The 14,853-nt window shown below is 42.1% G+C and overlaps 2 protein-coding genes across 2 annotated transcripts; both read right to left on the reverse strand.

Annotated features, from left to right (window-relative positions):
- Positions 1–355: 355 nt before the first annotated feature.
- LOC131969898 (extracellular calcium-sensing receptor-like) lies at positions 356–5,753 on the reverse strand. Its single transcript, XM_059331125.1, has 8 exons — positions 5,656–5,753; positions 5,151–5,445; positions 4,766–5,055; positions 4,396–4,691; positions 3,151–3,356; positions 2,798–3,019; positions 1,354–1,477; positions 356–1,260 (listed from the first exon to the last, which is right to left on the reverse strand). Exons 1-8 carry the CDS (start codon positions 5,712–5,714, stop codon positions 356–358), a joined length of 2,397 nt encoding a protein of 798 aa, XP_059187108.1. The 5' UTR covers positions 5,715–5,753.
- A 3,430-nt stretch (positions 5,754–9,183) lies between these two features.
- LOC131969899 (extracellular calcium-sensing receptor-like) lies at positions 9,184–14,649 on the reverse strand. The gene is made up of 8 exons (XM_059331126.1): positions 14,363–14,649; positions 13,858–14,152; positions 13,473–13,762; positions 13,096–13,391; positions 11,864–12,069; positions 11,525–11,746; positions 10,180–10,303; positions 9,184–10,088 (listed from the first exon to the last, which is right to left on the reverse strand). The coding sequence occupies exons 1-8, from the start codon at positions 14,626–14,628 to the stop codon at positions 9,184–9,186; spliced, it is 2,604 nt and encodes an 867-aa protein (XP_059187109.1). The 5' UTR covers positions 14,629–14,649.
- Positions 14,650–14,853: the final 204 nt, after the last annotated feature.

The raw sequence follows: 14,853 nt of genomic DNA on the forward strand, positions 1-14,853 counted from the left end.
CATCACTCTGCTGCACACACCTGTACAAGCCAGAGTAAGAGTATTGTCACTATCCACATTGTGTAAGTGTCAGTACTATTGAATATAGCATATTCAGGTTCTGCTCTGCATGTCCATGGGGGATTGAATGTTGCACTCTCAGCCAGAATCTGTTGCATGCTGCACAGATACTGCCTGATAGCTTCTAGAGCAGAACCCACACCGCCAAATACACTGTACGAACCATCTTGCAATAAATGGTTAAAATCATGACGAGAGTATTCCTGACTGAACTACATTTACCATCAAAACGGTGGAGAAAAGCACTTCAATGTTGGCAAATTTCGCTTAACTTTTTTTTCAAACCTCATATATCTCAGGATTGATTTTTGTTCATTAAATGTTTCTTGGTGTTCTTCTCTGGCTTAAACAATATGATGAAGCACTTTGGAGCAAATATACACAATATTAGTCCAAAACTGGAGGCCAGAATGGCAAATATCTCCACAGCCACAGTGAATTTCCCAGGAGAGCTGACATATGCAGGGATAAAGGTGATCCAGACTGCACAGAATATCAGCATGCTGAAGGTGATCAGCTTGGCTTCATTAAAATTATCAGGTAGTTTCCGAGCCAGGACAGCTAACACAAAGCAAAAGACAGCCAGCAGGCCGATGTACCCGAGCACAGCCCAGAACCCAACAGCTGAGCCTAATGCACACTCCAGGATGATTCTCTCCTTGTATGTTGTGAGGTTTTTCATTGGGAACGGAGGATTAAGAACCAACCAAATAGTACATATTATAACTTGAATGAACGTGAAAGACACTACAGTCATTCTTTGCTGTGTAGGCCCAAACCATTTCATCACATTGCTTCCTGGGAGTGTAGCTCTGAAGGCCATTAACACCACTATTGTTTTTCCAAGAACACAAGACATACAGAGGACAAAGGTGATCCCAAATGCTGTGTGGCGCAGCATGCAGGACCACTCAGAGGGCGCTCCAATGAAAGTTAATGAACATAAGAAACACAGAGTCAGAGAGAAGAGCAGCAGGAAGCTCAGCTCAGAGTTGTTGGCCCTGACAATCGGGGATGTCCTGTGATGATAGAACACAGCCGCTATTATAATGGCAAGACAGGCACCACCAATTGAGAATGCAGCCAGGATGATTCCTAGGACCTCGTTGAAGGAAAGAAACTCTATAGGCTTGGGGAGACACGTGTCCCTCTCTGCATTAGGCCAGAACTCCTTGAGGCATGGGAGACAATCAGGGGAATCTGAATAAAAAACAAAACGGCCATTTACGATATATAATTTGTAAACTACTGTATGTTGTACAGAAAATATGCATTTGGAGAAAATAAAAATACCTGTAGAATTGCTAATCTCTCCCTGAGGACATGGTAAACAATCATAACAGCAGATGGGTTTTCCTTTCTGCAGCACTTTACGAGTTCCTGGAGGACAGCTGTCAGAGCACACTGACACAGGTACCTGGCACAAAGATAAAAACAAACCATCACATTTTGTAGTGTGCTACAAAGCCCTGAGGACTCAAGGCTAGGTTTAAATTTTTTCAAGTTTGTCCTTAAACAATACGGATACCACACCAAAAATGTGTACTGAAAATATTGCTTTTCACTGTAACCACACCTCCTGTTCTAGCAATACGATATCTTTTAGGGGGGCTATCATAGTAAAAACTTTGGAATTAATCTCTTTTCAGCCAATATGGACAGGAGGAAGATGGATAAAATTTGAAACTTATGCTACCTATACTTCAGAAGACTTTGAAAAGATTCAGAAAAGACTCCCAGAAAACTATAGGCTCACACCAGCTCACATCTAAAGACAAGTGTTTAGAGTTTTTAGTCCCAGCCTAGTCTCACACTGAGATTTTACAAAGACTGTGAATCTTGCAGGGTCACTATTTACAAGACTAAAACTAAATTATTTTAGTATTTTTTTCCTACCATGCAATTTTTCCCCCATCATGCTCTTAGTAAAAACTTACAAATGGAGGAGAATGAGTTTTCGGCTACAGCTGCTCTAGTGTTTTTTGTTAAAAAAAAAAAAACGAAGAAGAGGAGAAGACGCCACAAAATGCACCCTCACAAAGCTGAAAAGGGTTTCTGTTTTTCTGACATGAAAATGTGACTATTTTACAGTAAAAAAAAAAAATGTAAGGAAGAATAAAGGAAAGTAAAATTTAGAAATTAAATTTCAATAAATAATTATATTGAAATAATTATATTCATAAGCTCTATCAACTTTCATTTAGTTAATCATACATTAATCATCAATTATTTATTACTTATTTATGTATAGGCCTACATTTATTTATACATTTTAACTGGATCTCCTTACTGTTCTCTTTACTAAGAAACGGCGCCCCCAAAAATCCCGCTTGTGGCCATAAATATATTAAATCACTATATTTTTATTTAGGACTTAGCTTACTAGCATTATTGTGATGTTCCTTTTTCCTGTCTAAGTGGTTTTACTGCCCCGTCTGGAACCGGGGAACCTTTCCCCCGCTCATTTTTTGGTTGTAGATTGTGTTATGTCACTGCAACTTGAAATTATATCAAAAACATTTGATATGATCGCAAACCCAAGACTAGGAAAAGACTGATATGAAACAGCGCAGGTTACTACCTTGCACTTGGCGATCGAGATGATGGGAGCACGCTGTTCCTCCAGTAAAACTCCTAGATTTACTAAAGACTTTCAGTTTTTAGTCTGGGACTGTGAAAATCGTTTGGTGTAAAGCCAGCAGAAAATAAGTTAAACAAGAGCTTTTAGGCTCCTTACTTGTGTGCTGCCATCCACCCAGGTGAGGTTCCTGTTGATACGGAACTCCCGGCCCACCGGCAGTGATGCATCGTAGTGTCCGACTGTCACCAACTCAATGTTGCCACTCTCAGTTTTTTGCCAGTTCACCAGCTCATATGTGGCCACAGGATCCCCGTTGGCATCAAATGACACATCATAACCATTTTGTGAAAAATGTACTTTCTTCAACTGCATGAGAACCTGTCAGGATGAAGTAAATACTTGATATATTAAAAAAAAAGCATTCAAAGAATAACCATGTAATTCCATAAAAATGTACATAATAGCTATAAAAAGAACATTGATGTGTTCACATAGTTATTTCAACTGACCTCTTCAGACTCTATCCTGGTGAATTTGTCACAGTGAATTGTAGACTTTCTTTCCTGACACACTGCATTATGAATGGCATGTGCTATTGCATAAACAGCCTTGTATACCATGTTAGTGATCCGGAGCTGAGATGTGTCAGTGTACGGAGTCTGGAGCGTCTGTATGTCTTCACTTCCATCACACACTCTCTCGTTTGTGTCTGCACCTAAAACCACACAGAGACAGAGGAAAGCCATTTTTTTCAACACTAAAAATGACAAGTCGTTGCAGTAACTCATATCTATATTGTACTAATTTTGAGACATGCTGTTTTATTGAAAACACTCAACAAATAAAAAAACTGTTTTGCAGCCATCTTTATTATTTTTAGACAGTTGCTGTTTCCGTTTGTATCAGCCCTATTTTTAACCATCATTAACTGATTGAGAGGCCGTTAGTGTGATCACTGACCCTGGCTGTTGAGAAGCTGAAAATCTTGACCAAGTTACTGATGCCAAAAATTATTTGATAGCACCTTGCATGAAAGCCTGGGCCAACAATTAATGAATGTGTATGTGAATGAGTGAGTGCTGACTTATGGGGTTGCAAAGACTAGAAAAGTGCTTTTTAAAATCAATCCAATTTCCATTTTAATTCAGTCTATTTCATTGGTCAAGTATCTGTAGACATACAAGGAATTTGAAAGTGGTGTCATGTCTGTTTCTGTGTATATAAACTGACAGTGACAATATGTGCATGTTGAAAAACTGTTTATATTTAAACTTTAAATAATATATTATTTACATACTGACTTGACCTGTCTTAATGTGTTTGGAATACATTAAAAAAACTAAAAATCCCTCTCGGATTTCTAATTTAATTAGATACAGACACGCAAAAATACTGGAACTGATATCTGCTGTCAGTACAATTTTTCTTCTCTATTTAGCTTAATGACCTGGATATTGTCTCTATATTGTGTTCTTGTGTTCCGGCTTTAGCAATGACATTAAAATTCTGTAGCAAAGTTTAAACAAAACCTCCAAAACAGCAGAACTCCAAAACATGACCTGAAAGATAATCATTACAAGTGAGATTCAAAGAGATGCACCTTATTGCTACCTCATAACTCAGTTAAAAAACAACAGATTTCCCGTTGATGCTTAACCTGGGATTTGGTCTTCAAGCAACAGCTGCTCCACTCAGATATACATAAAAAAAAAACTGAAACACAAGGACCCAAATGTAAATTTCTACTTTCTCACTTTTTTTCAGCCTGCAGTTGAATGCATCCTCCCAGAACTCAGTGAGCAGTGGAGAGGCAGCCACTTTAGAAGGAGAGAGGTCCAGCAAGAAGTCTCTCAGACCTGGGATGACTGATTGCTCAATGCCAAATCCAATAGCTCCAGCACAGAAGCTGAACCTCAGCATGTCTGGGTCTGTTACCCAAGACTCACTGCCTATCCACAGCCGAGGTGGAAAAGGCTCAAGAGAAAGCTCCTCTAGCAGAATCTTCAGATCTGCAGGTGATGTAAATGCCACAACAACCATAGCTGTCGACCTGGAGATATTGTACATTATATATTATACAATAACATTAAAAAAGTACTTTAAACGTGTATCAAATGTACAAACCTGCGGACAACGTCAGCTACTCTCTGGACCCTGCTACGTGGGTTGGTCCGATAGAAAGCTTCAGAGTATTCCACACAGATCCCCTCTCTGCGTGCTGCGGCCAGGAAAGACGCCATGCCATTATTGCCATAATCTGAATCCGACCGGACAGCACCTATCCAAGTCCAGCCAAAGTGTTTGACCAGCTTGGCCAGCGCGTCAGCCTGGAACTGGTCACTTGGGATTGTTCTGAAGAAACTCGGGTACTGCTGCTTATCGGACAGGCATGCACAAGTTGCAAAGTAGCTCACCTACGAAAAACAATAATTTCATTATTTAACGGGACACAAAAAACTAGCCCAAGTTTAATGAACACGCAGTCTGACCAGAAAATCAAAACATTTACTTGAGGGATGTTAAAAGGCCCAATGATGCGCGACATGCTGATGGATGGCGTGGACCCAGACTCACCAACAACTGCCATCACTTTACCAGACAGTGAGCAGTTGTCGCCTGTGTAAATCACCGGGTCCAGGCCGCTTGAAAGCTGGAATGCCACATGCACAGCCATGGGCACCGAGGCGCACGAGTCGTAGATCTGATAACCGAGTCTGATGCCCGGCAGCAGCTCCGTGCTGTTGTTAATCTCCTCGATGGCGAAGATCATTGCGCGTGAGAATCGCAGTTCGCGGGAGATAATGCTGCACACAGAAACTCATGTCAAATCCATAAGCACATGTGACGATTTTCAAAGATAAATATAGTAAAACTACAATTCATATTCACTGTAAATGAGTTACAAATTATCTGCATCTGTGAACCAAATTGTCAGTGAATCATTACATTTTACAACATTTCCATCCTCACACAGTCTAAAATCATCTCATCCCATACTACTTAATTTTACTAACCTCCCTTTACACCTCAGTGGCTCAGGCATGTAGGTGTAGTTATGCTTCACTGTGTGCATGTTGTAATGTATAGCGAAAGCACCACCAATAATGTAGTCACCATCCACTGAGAAAGCAGGGAGACGAGTGGTACCCTGGAACTTACATTTCTCATATGCAGCCTCAGAGCTGACCCCAGCACCAGAAACATTCAAGACAAGAGCTGAGTTCAGCTCACACAGACCCAGAGACAGGATCAGGCTAATAGAGAGAGCAGTGATCTCCATCCCTCAACTGTCTGTGTGGGAATACTGCATGTGAGGTATCACTGGTTTATATAGATTTTTAAGTCAAACCATCCCTCCTTCTACTGTACGTCAGCTTACTGTAAACCAAAGAGAATTATTTCTGTGGGCTGCACCATACTACTCGAACTCAGTGCCCAAGCGTCTTTTCTCCTCTTGCAAAATTATCATTGTAAACACAAACTGGTCTCCGAATGTTATCCGACCATCATACCGTTTTTGGTTTCTTCTTAGCTCATATTGCAGTTAAGTCTAACAAATGCAATATTAATATCTTGTTTGTGTGGTCTAATCCCATTTTACATAATGTAAATACAAAAATATTATTGAAAAAGCAATGATTGAAGACATAACACAGAACCAAGCTTTTTTATCTTTTGAACTCATTTATTTACTCATTTAGGTCATCATAAAATAATATTTGTTATATAAATTCATAACATATTAAAAGAACATTTGCAAAATGGCATTAAAAATCACAAAACATTTTTTGTGAAAATTTTATATTAAACCTTTTATGTAAAATATTTTGTAAATATTTAAAGGTGAAGACTGTGTTGAACGTCCATCTTTACATATTTCCATGGCTGGGTCGCGGGGACTGCAGGCTAAGCAAGGCATTCCAGAAGTCTCTCTCCCAGACCACAACTACTAGCTTCTCCTGCGGGACCCAGAGGCATTCCCAGGCAGATATAATCCCTCCACATGTTTTGGACCTTTTCCACTGCTGACCATGCCGCCTGCCCATCTCACGCTCCGTTCTACCCTCACTCGTGAACAAGACCCAAAAATACTTCCTTCGCTTGAGGGAGTACCTCTCTCCTCACCCAGAGGGGGCAGTCTGCCGTTTTCCAACAGAGAACCATAGCTTCAGACTTGGAAGTGCTGACTCTCATTCCAGCTGTTTCACGCCCGGCTGCAAACTGCCCCAATGAGTGCTGGAGGTCCTGGTCTAATGAAGCCAAAAGTACCACATCATCTGCTTTAAGCAGAGATGCAATTTTAAGGTCACCAAACCAAATCCCTTCCTCCCCACGGCTGCATCTCGAAATCATGTCCATGAATACCACGAACAGAATCGGAGACGAAAGGCAGCCCTGGCAGAGGCCAACACCCACTGGGAACGTAGTTGACATTGTGCCGAGTATGTGGACAGAGCTCGCACTTTGGTTATATAAGGACCAGATAGCTTATAGCAATGAGCCCGGTACCCCATATTCTCGGAGTACCCCCCACAGGTCGGAAGCCGCATTGTTTCTCCTTAATCTGACATTGGACAATCAGCCGGTGCCTCCTTTCAAGCACCCTGGAGTAGACCTTCCCGGGGAGGCTGAGCAGTGTGGTTCCACAGGAACCACCACCCCAGTCTGCCACTCCACAGGCACTGTCTCAGACCTCGACGTGACACTGAAGAGTTGTGTCAACCATGACAGCCCAACAGTGTCCAGAGCCTTCAGCATCTCAGGGCAAATCTCATCCAATCCTGGTGCCTTGCCGCCAGGTAGATTCTTAACTACCTCGGCGACTTCTGCCAGTGATATTAATGAGTCTTCCCCTGAGTCTTTAGACTCCGCCTTCTCCATAGTGGACGTGTTGCCTGGATTAAGGAGTTCCTCAAAATGCTCTTCCCACAATCAGACAATGTCCCCAGGTCGGGTCAGCAGGTCCCCTCCCCCGCTGAACACAGCTTGAGGCGAGCCCTGCTGTCCCTTCCTGAGTTGTCCGACGGTTTTCCAGAACCTCCTTGAGGCCGACGGTATGTCCTCCTCCAAATTCCTCCCATACTCAAGTTTTTGCTTCAGCGAATGCTGCAGCTGCAGCTCCTCTGATCGAATGGTACCCATCTGCTGCTTCCAGAGACCCCTTGGCCAACCAAGCCCAAAAGGCCTGCTTCTTCAGCTTGAGTGCCTCCCTCACCACTGGTGGACACCATCTTGCCACCACGACAGGCACCTACAACCCTCCGGCCACACTGCCAGACGCATCCAAAAGCACAGAAATCCAACAACAATACATCACTCGATTTCAGATCAAGAAGGCCATTCTTCCCAATCACCCCCTACATGTTACAGCATGGTTGCCCACGTGAGTATTGAAGTCTCCCAAAAGAACTACAGAGTCCTCAGGTCGTACCGATTCCAGGACGACACCCAGAGGAAGGCCGAGTAAGCCGTACTGCTGTTCGGTACATAAGCACAGACAACAGTGAGAGACCTTCTCCTCAAGACTTGCAGTTGGAGAGAGGCGACCCTTTCGTTCCTAAGGGAGAACTCTAACACAGCGGCGTTCAGCCGGGGACTTGTGACAATCTCCACACCAGCCTGCAACCTCTCACCCTGGGCAACTCTGGAAAAGGAGATAGTCCAGCCTCTTTCCAGGAGTTTGGTTCTGGAGCCCAAGCTATGGTTGGAGGTGAGACCAACTATATCTAGCTAGTAACCCCATCAGTGAGGTGACATTCCTCGTCCCCAGAGCCAGCCACTGAAGGGAAAGGCGGGTACCTGGGCGCGCTGACAGTTGGCGTCCCTCACAGTGCACCTGACCCTTATGTCTTGCCATGCGGGTGGTGGGCCACAGGCTGACGGATCTATGTTGTTTTTGCAAGCTGAGCCCAGCATTGACATAGGCCCGGCCACCAGATGCTTGCCTGCATGCTCTCCTCCTGGGTCTGGCTCCACGAGGGGGCCCTGGCTTACCATTGCCGGGCGAGGTACTGTGATCTTCATGTCTCCGCTAAATAAGAATTATGAATCGCTCTTAGTATGGCTCCTCCCCTGGGACCACTTTGACTTGGGAAACCCGACCTGAAGGTATTACTTCCGACAACAAAGCTCCCAGGGTCACTGGGCCACACATAAACCCCTCCACTGTGATTGAATCGCCACCTTGACGCGGTTAAGTTGAAAGTTCAATGTGCACATTATAAGTTTTATATGGTATGATTTGGGAAAGTTTTTCACATTTCATGTTGCTGTCCAATCAGTGTTGATGGTAAACGTAGTTCACTAAAGCAATACAATCCTCAGTGTCCAATTTACTGTGAAAACTGAGTTTTTCTTCTCACACAGAAAGCAAATGATGGGAGCAACACATTCTGCTGCCCAGTAACTAAGCTTTTCTGTAAATGTAGTACACACTGAGGAATGTATTGCTTCAGTCATCTACATTTACCATCAAAACGGTTGAGAAAAGCACTTCAATGCTGGCAAATTTCGCTTAACTTTTTTTTCAAACCTCATATATCTCAGCATTGATTTTTGTTCATTAAATTTTTCTTGGTGTTCTTCTCTGGCTTAAACAATATGATGAAGCACTTTGGAGCAAATATACACAATATTAGTCCAAAACTGGAGGCCAGAATGGCAAATATCTCCACAGCCACAGTGAATTTCCCAGGAGAGCTGACATATGCAGGGATAAAGGTGATCCACACTGCACAGAATATCAGCATGCTGAATGTGATCAGCTTGGCTTCATTAAAATTATCAGGTAGTTTCCGAGCCAGGACAGCTAACACAAAGCAAAAGACAGCCAGCAGGCCGATGTACCCGAGCACAGCCCAGAACCCAACAGCTGAGCCTAATGCACACTCCAGGATGATCCTCTCCTTGTATGTTGTGAGGTTTTTCATTGGGAACGGAGGATTAAGAACCAACCAAATAGTACATATTATAACTTGAATGAACGTGAAAGACACTACAGTCATTCTTTGCTGTGTAGGCCCAAACCATTTCATCACATTGCTTCCTGGGAGTGTAGCTCTGAAGGCCATTAACACCACTATTGTTTTTCCAAGAACACAAGACATACAGAGCACAAAGGTGATCCCAAATGCTGTGTGGCGCAGCATGCAGGACCACTCAGAGGGCGCTCCAATGAAAGTTAGTGAACATAAGAAACACAGAGTCAGAGAGAAGAGCAGCAGGAAGCTCAGCTCAGAGTTGTTGGCCCTGACAATCGGGGATGTCCTGTGATGATAGAACACAGCCGCTATTATAATGGCAAGACAGGCACCACCAACTGAGAATGCAGCCAGGATGATTCCTAGGACCTCGTTGAAGGAAAGAAACTCTACAGGCTTGGGGAGACACGTGTCCCTCTCTGCATTAGGCCAGAACTCCTTGAGGCATGGGAGACAATCAGGGGAATCTGAATAAAAAACAAAACTGCCATTTACGATACATTTTGTAAACTACTGTATGTTGTACAGAAAATATGCATTTGGAGAAAATAAAAATACCTGTAGCATTGCTAATTTCTCCCTGAGGACATGGTAAACAATCATAACAACAGATGGGTTTTCCTTTCTGCAGCACTTTACGAGTTCCTGGAGGACAGCTGTCAGAGCACACTGACACAGGTACCTGGCACAAAGATAAAAACAAAATATCACATTTTGTAGTGTGCTACAAAGCCCTGAGGACTCATGGCTAGGTTTACATTTTTTTAAGTTTGTCCTCAAACAATATGCATACCACACCAAAAGTGTGCACTGAAAATATTGCTTTTCACTGTAACCACTCCTCCTGTTCTAGCAATAAGATATCTTTTAGGGGCTATCATAGTAAAAGCTTTGGAATTAATCTCTTTTCAGCCAATATGGACAGGAGGAAGATGGACAAAATTTGAAACTTATGCTACCTTTACATCAGAAGACTTTGAAAAGATTCGGAAAAGACTCCCAGAAAAATATAGGCTCACATCAGCTCACATCTAAAGACAAGTGTTTAGAGTTTTAAGTCCCAGCATAGTCTCAGACTGAGATTTTACAAAGACTGCGAATCTTGTAGGGTCGCTATTTACAAGACCAGAACTAGACTCTTTTAGCATTTTTTTCCTACCATGCAATTTTTCCCCCATCATGCTCTTAGTAAAAACTTACAAATGGAGGAGAATGAGCTTTCGGCTACAGCTGCTCTAGTGTGTGCAGTGTTTTTTGTTGAAAAAAAAGAACGAAGAAGAGAAGACGCAACAAAATGCTCCCTCACAAAGCTGAAAAGGGTTTCTGTTTTTCCGACATGAAAAGTTGACTATTTTAGAGTTAAAAAAAAATGTAAGGAAGAATAAAGGAAAGTAAAATTTAGAAATTAAATATAAATAAATAATTATATTGAAATAATTATATTTATCAGCTCTATCAACTTTCATTTAGTTAATCATACATTAATCATCAATTATTTATTACTTATTTATGTATAGGCCTACATTCATTTATACATTTTAACTGGGTCTCTTTACTGTTCTCTTTACTAAGAAATGGCGCCCCCAAAAATCCCGCTTGTGGCCATGAATATATCAAATCACTATATTTTTATTTAGGACTTAGCTTACTAGTATTATTGTGATGTTACTTTTTCCTGCCTAAGTGGTTTTACTGCCCCGTCTGGAAGACTAGGAAAAGACTGATATGAAACAGCGCAGGTTACTACCTTGCACTTAGCGATCGAGATGATGGGAGCACGCTGTTCCTCCAGTAAAACTCCTCGATTTACTAAAGACTTTCAGTTTTTAGTCTGGGACTGTGAAAATCCTTTGGTGTAAGCCCAGCATAAAATAAGTTAAACTAGAGCTTTTAGGCTCCTTACTTGTGTGCTGCCATCCACCCAGGTGAGGTTCCTGTTGATACGGAACTCCCGGCCCACCGGCAGTGATGCATCGTAGTGTCCCACTGTCACCAACTCAATGTTGCCACTCTCAGTTTTTTGCCAGTTCACCAGCTCATATGTGGCCACAGGATCCCCGTTGGCATCAAATGACACATCATAACCATTTTGTGAAAAATGTACTTTCTTCAACTGCATGAGAACCTGTGAGGATGATGTAAATACTTGATATATTAAAAGAATAACCATGTAATTCCATAAAAATGTACATTATAGCTATAAAAAGGACACTGATGTGTTCACATAGTTATTTCAACTGACCTCTTCAGACTCTATCCTGGTGAATTTGTCACAGTGAATTGTAGACTTTCTTTCCTGACACACTGCATTATGAATGGCATGTGCTATTGCATAAACAGCCTTGTATATCATGTTAGTGATCCGGAGCTGAGATGTGTCAGTGTACGGAGTCTGGAGCGTCTGTATGTCTTCACTTCCATCACACACACTCTCGTTTGTGTCTGCACCTAAAACCACACAGAGACAGAGGAAAGCCATTTTTTTCAACACTAAAAATGACAAGTAGTTACAGCAACTCATATCTATATTGTTCTAATTTTGAGACATGCAGTTTTATTGAAAACACTCAACAAATAAAAAAACTGTTTTGCAGACGCCTTTTTTTTTTTAGATAGTTGCTGTTTCCGTTTGTATCAGCCCTATTTTTTAACCATCATTAACTGATTGAGAGGCCGTTAGTTTGATCACTGACCCTGGCTGTTTAGAAGCTGAAAGTCTTGACCAGGTTACTGATCCCAAAAATTATTTGATAGCACCTTGCATGAAAGCCTGGGCCAACAATTAATGAATGTGTATGTGAATGAGTGAGTGCTGACTTGTGGGGTTGCAAAGACTAGAAAAGTGCTTTTTAAAATCAATCCAATTTCCATTTTAATTCAGTCAATTTCATTGGTCAAGTATCTGTAAACATACAAGGAATTTGAAAGTGGTGTCATGTCTGTTTCTGTGTATATGAACTGACAGTGACAATATGTGCATGTTGAAAAACTGTTTATATATAAACTTTAAATAATATATTATTTATTTACTGACTTGACCTGTCTTAATGTGTTTGGAATACATAAAAAAAACTAAAAATCCCTGTCGGATTTATAATTTAATTAGATACAGACACGCATAAATACTGGAACTGATATCTGCTGTCAGTACAATTTTTCATCTCTATTTAGCTTAATGACCTGGATACTGTCTCTATATTGTGTTCTTGTGTTCAGGCTTTAGCAATGACATTAAAACTCAGTAGCAAAGTTTAAACAAAACCTCCAAAATATGACCTGAAAGATAATCATTACAGGTGAGATTCAAAGAGATGCACCTTATTGCTACCTCATAACTCAGTTAAAAAACAACAGATTTCCCGTTCATGCTTAATCTGGGATTTGGTCTTCAAGCAACAGCTGCTCCACTCAGATAGACAGAGAGAAAAAAAAACTGAAAAACAAGGACCCAAGTGTAAGTTTCAACTTTCTCACTTTTTCTCAGCCTGCAGTTGAATGCATCCTCCCAGAACTCAGTGAGCAGTGGAGAGGCAGCCACTTTAGAGGGAGAGAGGTCCAGCAAGAAGTCTCTCAGACCTGGGATGACTGATTGCTCAATGCCAAATCCAATAGCTCCAGCACAGAAGCTGAACCTCAGCATGTCTGGGTCTGTTACCCAAGACTCACTGCCTATCCACACACGAGGTGAAAAAGGCTCAAGAGAAAGCTCCTCTAGCAAAATCTCCATGTCTCCAGAGGCTGTAAATGCCACAACAACCATAGCTGTCGACCTGGAGATATTGTACATTATATATTATACAATAACATAACATAGTAAAAAAGTACTTTAAACGTGTATCAAAAGTACAAACCTGCGGATAACGTCAGCTACTCTCTGGATCCTGCTACGTGTGTTGGTCCGATGGAAAGCTTCAGAGTATTCCACACAGATCCCCTCTCTGCGTGCTGCGGCCAGGAAAGACGCCATGCCATTACTGCCATAATCCGAATCCGACCGGACAGCACCTATCCAAGTCCAGCCAAAGTGTTTGACCAGCTTGGCCAGCGCGTCAGCCTGGAACTGGTCACTTGGGATTGTTCTGAAGAAACTCGGGTACTGCTGATTATCAGACAGGCATGCACAAGTGGCAAAGTAGCTCACCTACGAAAAACAATAATTACATTTTTTAAGAGGACACAAAAAACTAGCACAGGTTTAATGCACACGCTGTTTGACCAGGAAATCAAAACATTTACTTGAGGGATGTTGAAAGGCCCAATGATGTGAGACATGCTGATGGATGACGTGGACCCTGGCCCACCAACAACTGCCATCACCATACCCGACTGTGAGCAGTTGTCGCCAGTGTAAAACACCGGGTCCAGGCCGCTGGAAAGCTGGAATGCCACATGCACAGCCACGGGCACCGAGGCGCATGAGTCGTAGATCTGATAACCGAGTCTGATGCCCGGCAGCAGCTCCATGCTGTTGTTAATCTCCTCGATGGCGAAGATCATTGCCTGTGAAAATCGCAGTCTACGGGGGATAATGCTGCACACAGAAACTCATGTCAACTCCATGCACACATGTGACAATTTTCAAAGATAAATATAGTACAACTACAATTCATTATCACTGTAAATAAGTCACAAATAAACTGCATCTGTGAACCAAATTCTCAGAACATCATTAAAATTAAGAACATTTCCATCCTTATACAGTCTAAAATCCTCTTATCCCACATTTCTCCCTCTTACTAACCTCCCTTTGCACCTCAGTGGCTCAGGCATGTAGGTGTAGTTATTCTCCACTGTGTGCACCTTGTAATGTATAGCGAAAACACCAGCAATAATATAGTCACCATCCACTGAGAATGCAGGTAGACGAGTGGTACCCTGGAGCTTACATTTTACAGTTGCAGCCTCAGAGCTGACCCCAGCACCAGAAATATTCAAGGCAAGAGCTGAGTTCAGCTCACACAGACCCAGAGACAGGATCAGGCTAATAGAGAGAGCAGTGATCTCCATCCCTCCACTGTCTGTGTGGGAATATTGCATGTGTGTTATCACTGGTTTATATAGATTTTTAAGTCAAACCATCCCTCCTTCTACTGTACGTCAGCTTACTGTAAACCAAAGAGAATTCTTTCTACGGGCCGTATAATATTATATGCACTCATTGGTTTCCTAATTTTATCCTACTGCTCATATTGAAGTTAAGTCTACAAATACACCTTTAATGGCTTGTTTGTG

The sequence above is a fragment of the Centropristis striata genome, chromosome 4 (assembly GCF_030273125.1).
Source record: "Centropristis striata isolate RG_2023a ecotype Rhode Island chromosome 4, C.striata_1.0, whole genome shotgun sequence".
NCBI classification, from domain to species: domain Eukaryota; kingdom Metazoa; phylum Chordata; class Actinopteri; order Perciformes; family Serranidae; genus Centropristis; species Centropristis striata.

Coding starts and splice junctions, on each gene's coding strand:
- LOC131969898 (XM_059331125.1), bottom strand. CDS start 5,714: ATGCACACAGTGAAGCATAACTACACCTACATGCCTGAGCCACTGAGG. Junction 5,056..5,150: donor GGCCTTTTAACATCCCTCAA/GTAAATGTTTTG, acceptor TGTTTTTCGTAG/GTGAGCTACTTTGCAACTTG. Junction 4,692..4,765: donor GTAGCTGACGTTGTCCGCAG/GTTTGTACATTT, acceptor CAATATCTCCAG/GTCGACAGCTATGGTTGTTG.
- LOC131969899 (XM_059331126.1), bottom strand. CDS start 14,628: ATGGAGATCACTGCTCTCTCTATTAGCCTGATCCTGTCTCTGGGTCTG. Junction 13,763..13,857: donor GGCCTTTCAACATCCCTCAA/GTAAATGTTTTG, acceptor TGTTTTTCGTAG/GTGAGCTACTTTGCCACTTG. Junction 12,070..13,095: donor CAACTGCAGGCTGAGAAAAA/GTGAGAAAGTTG, acceptor GTGTGGTTTTAG/GTGCAGACACAAACGAGAGT.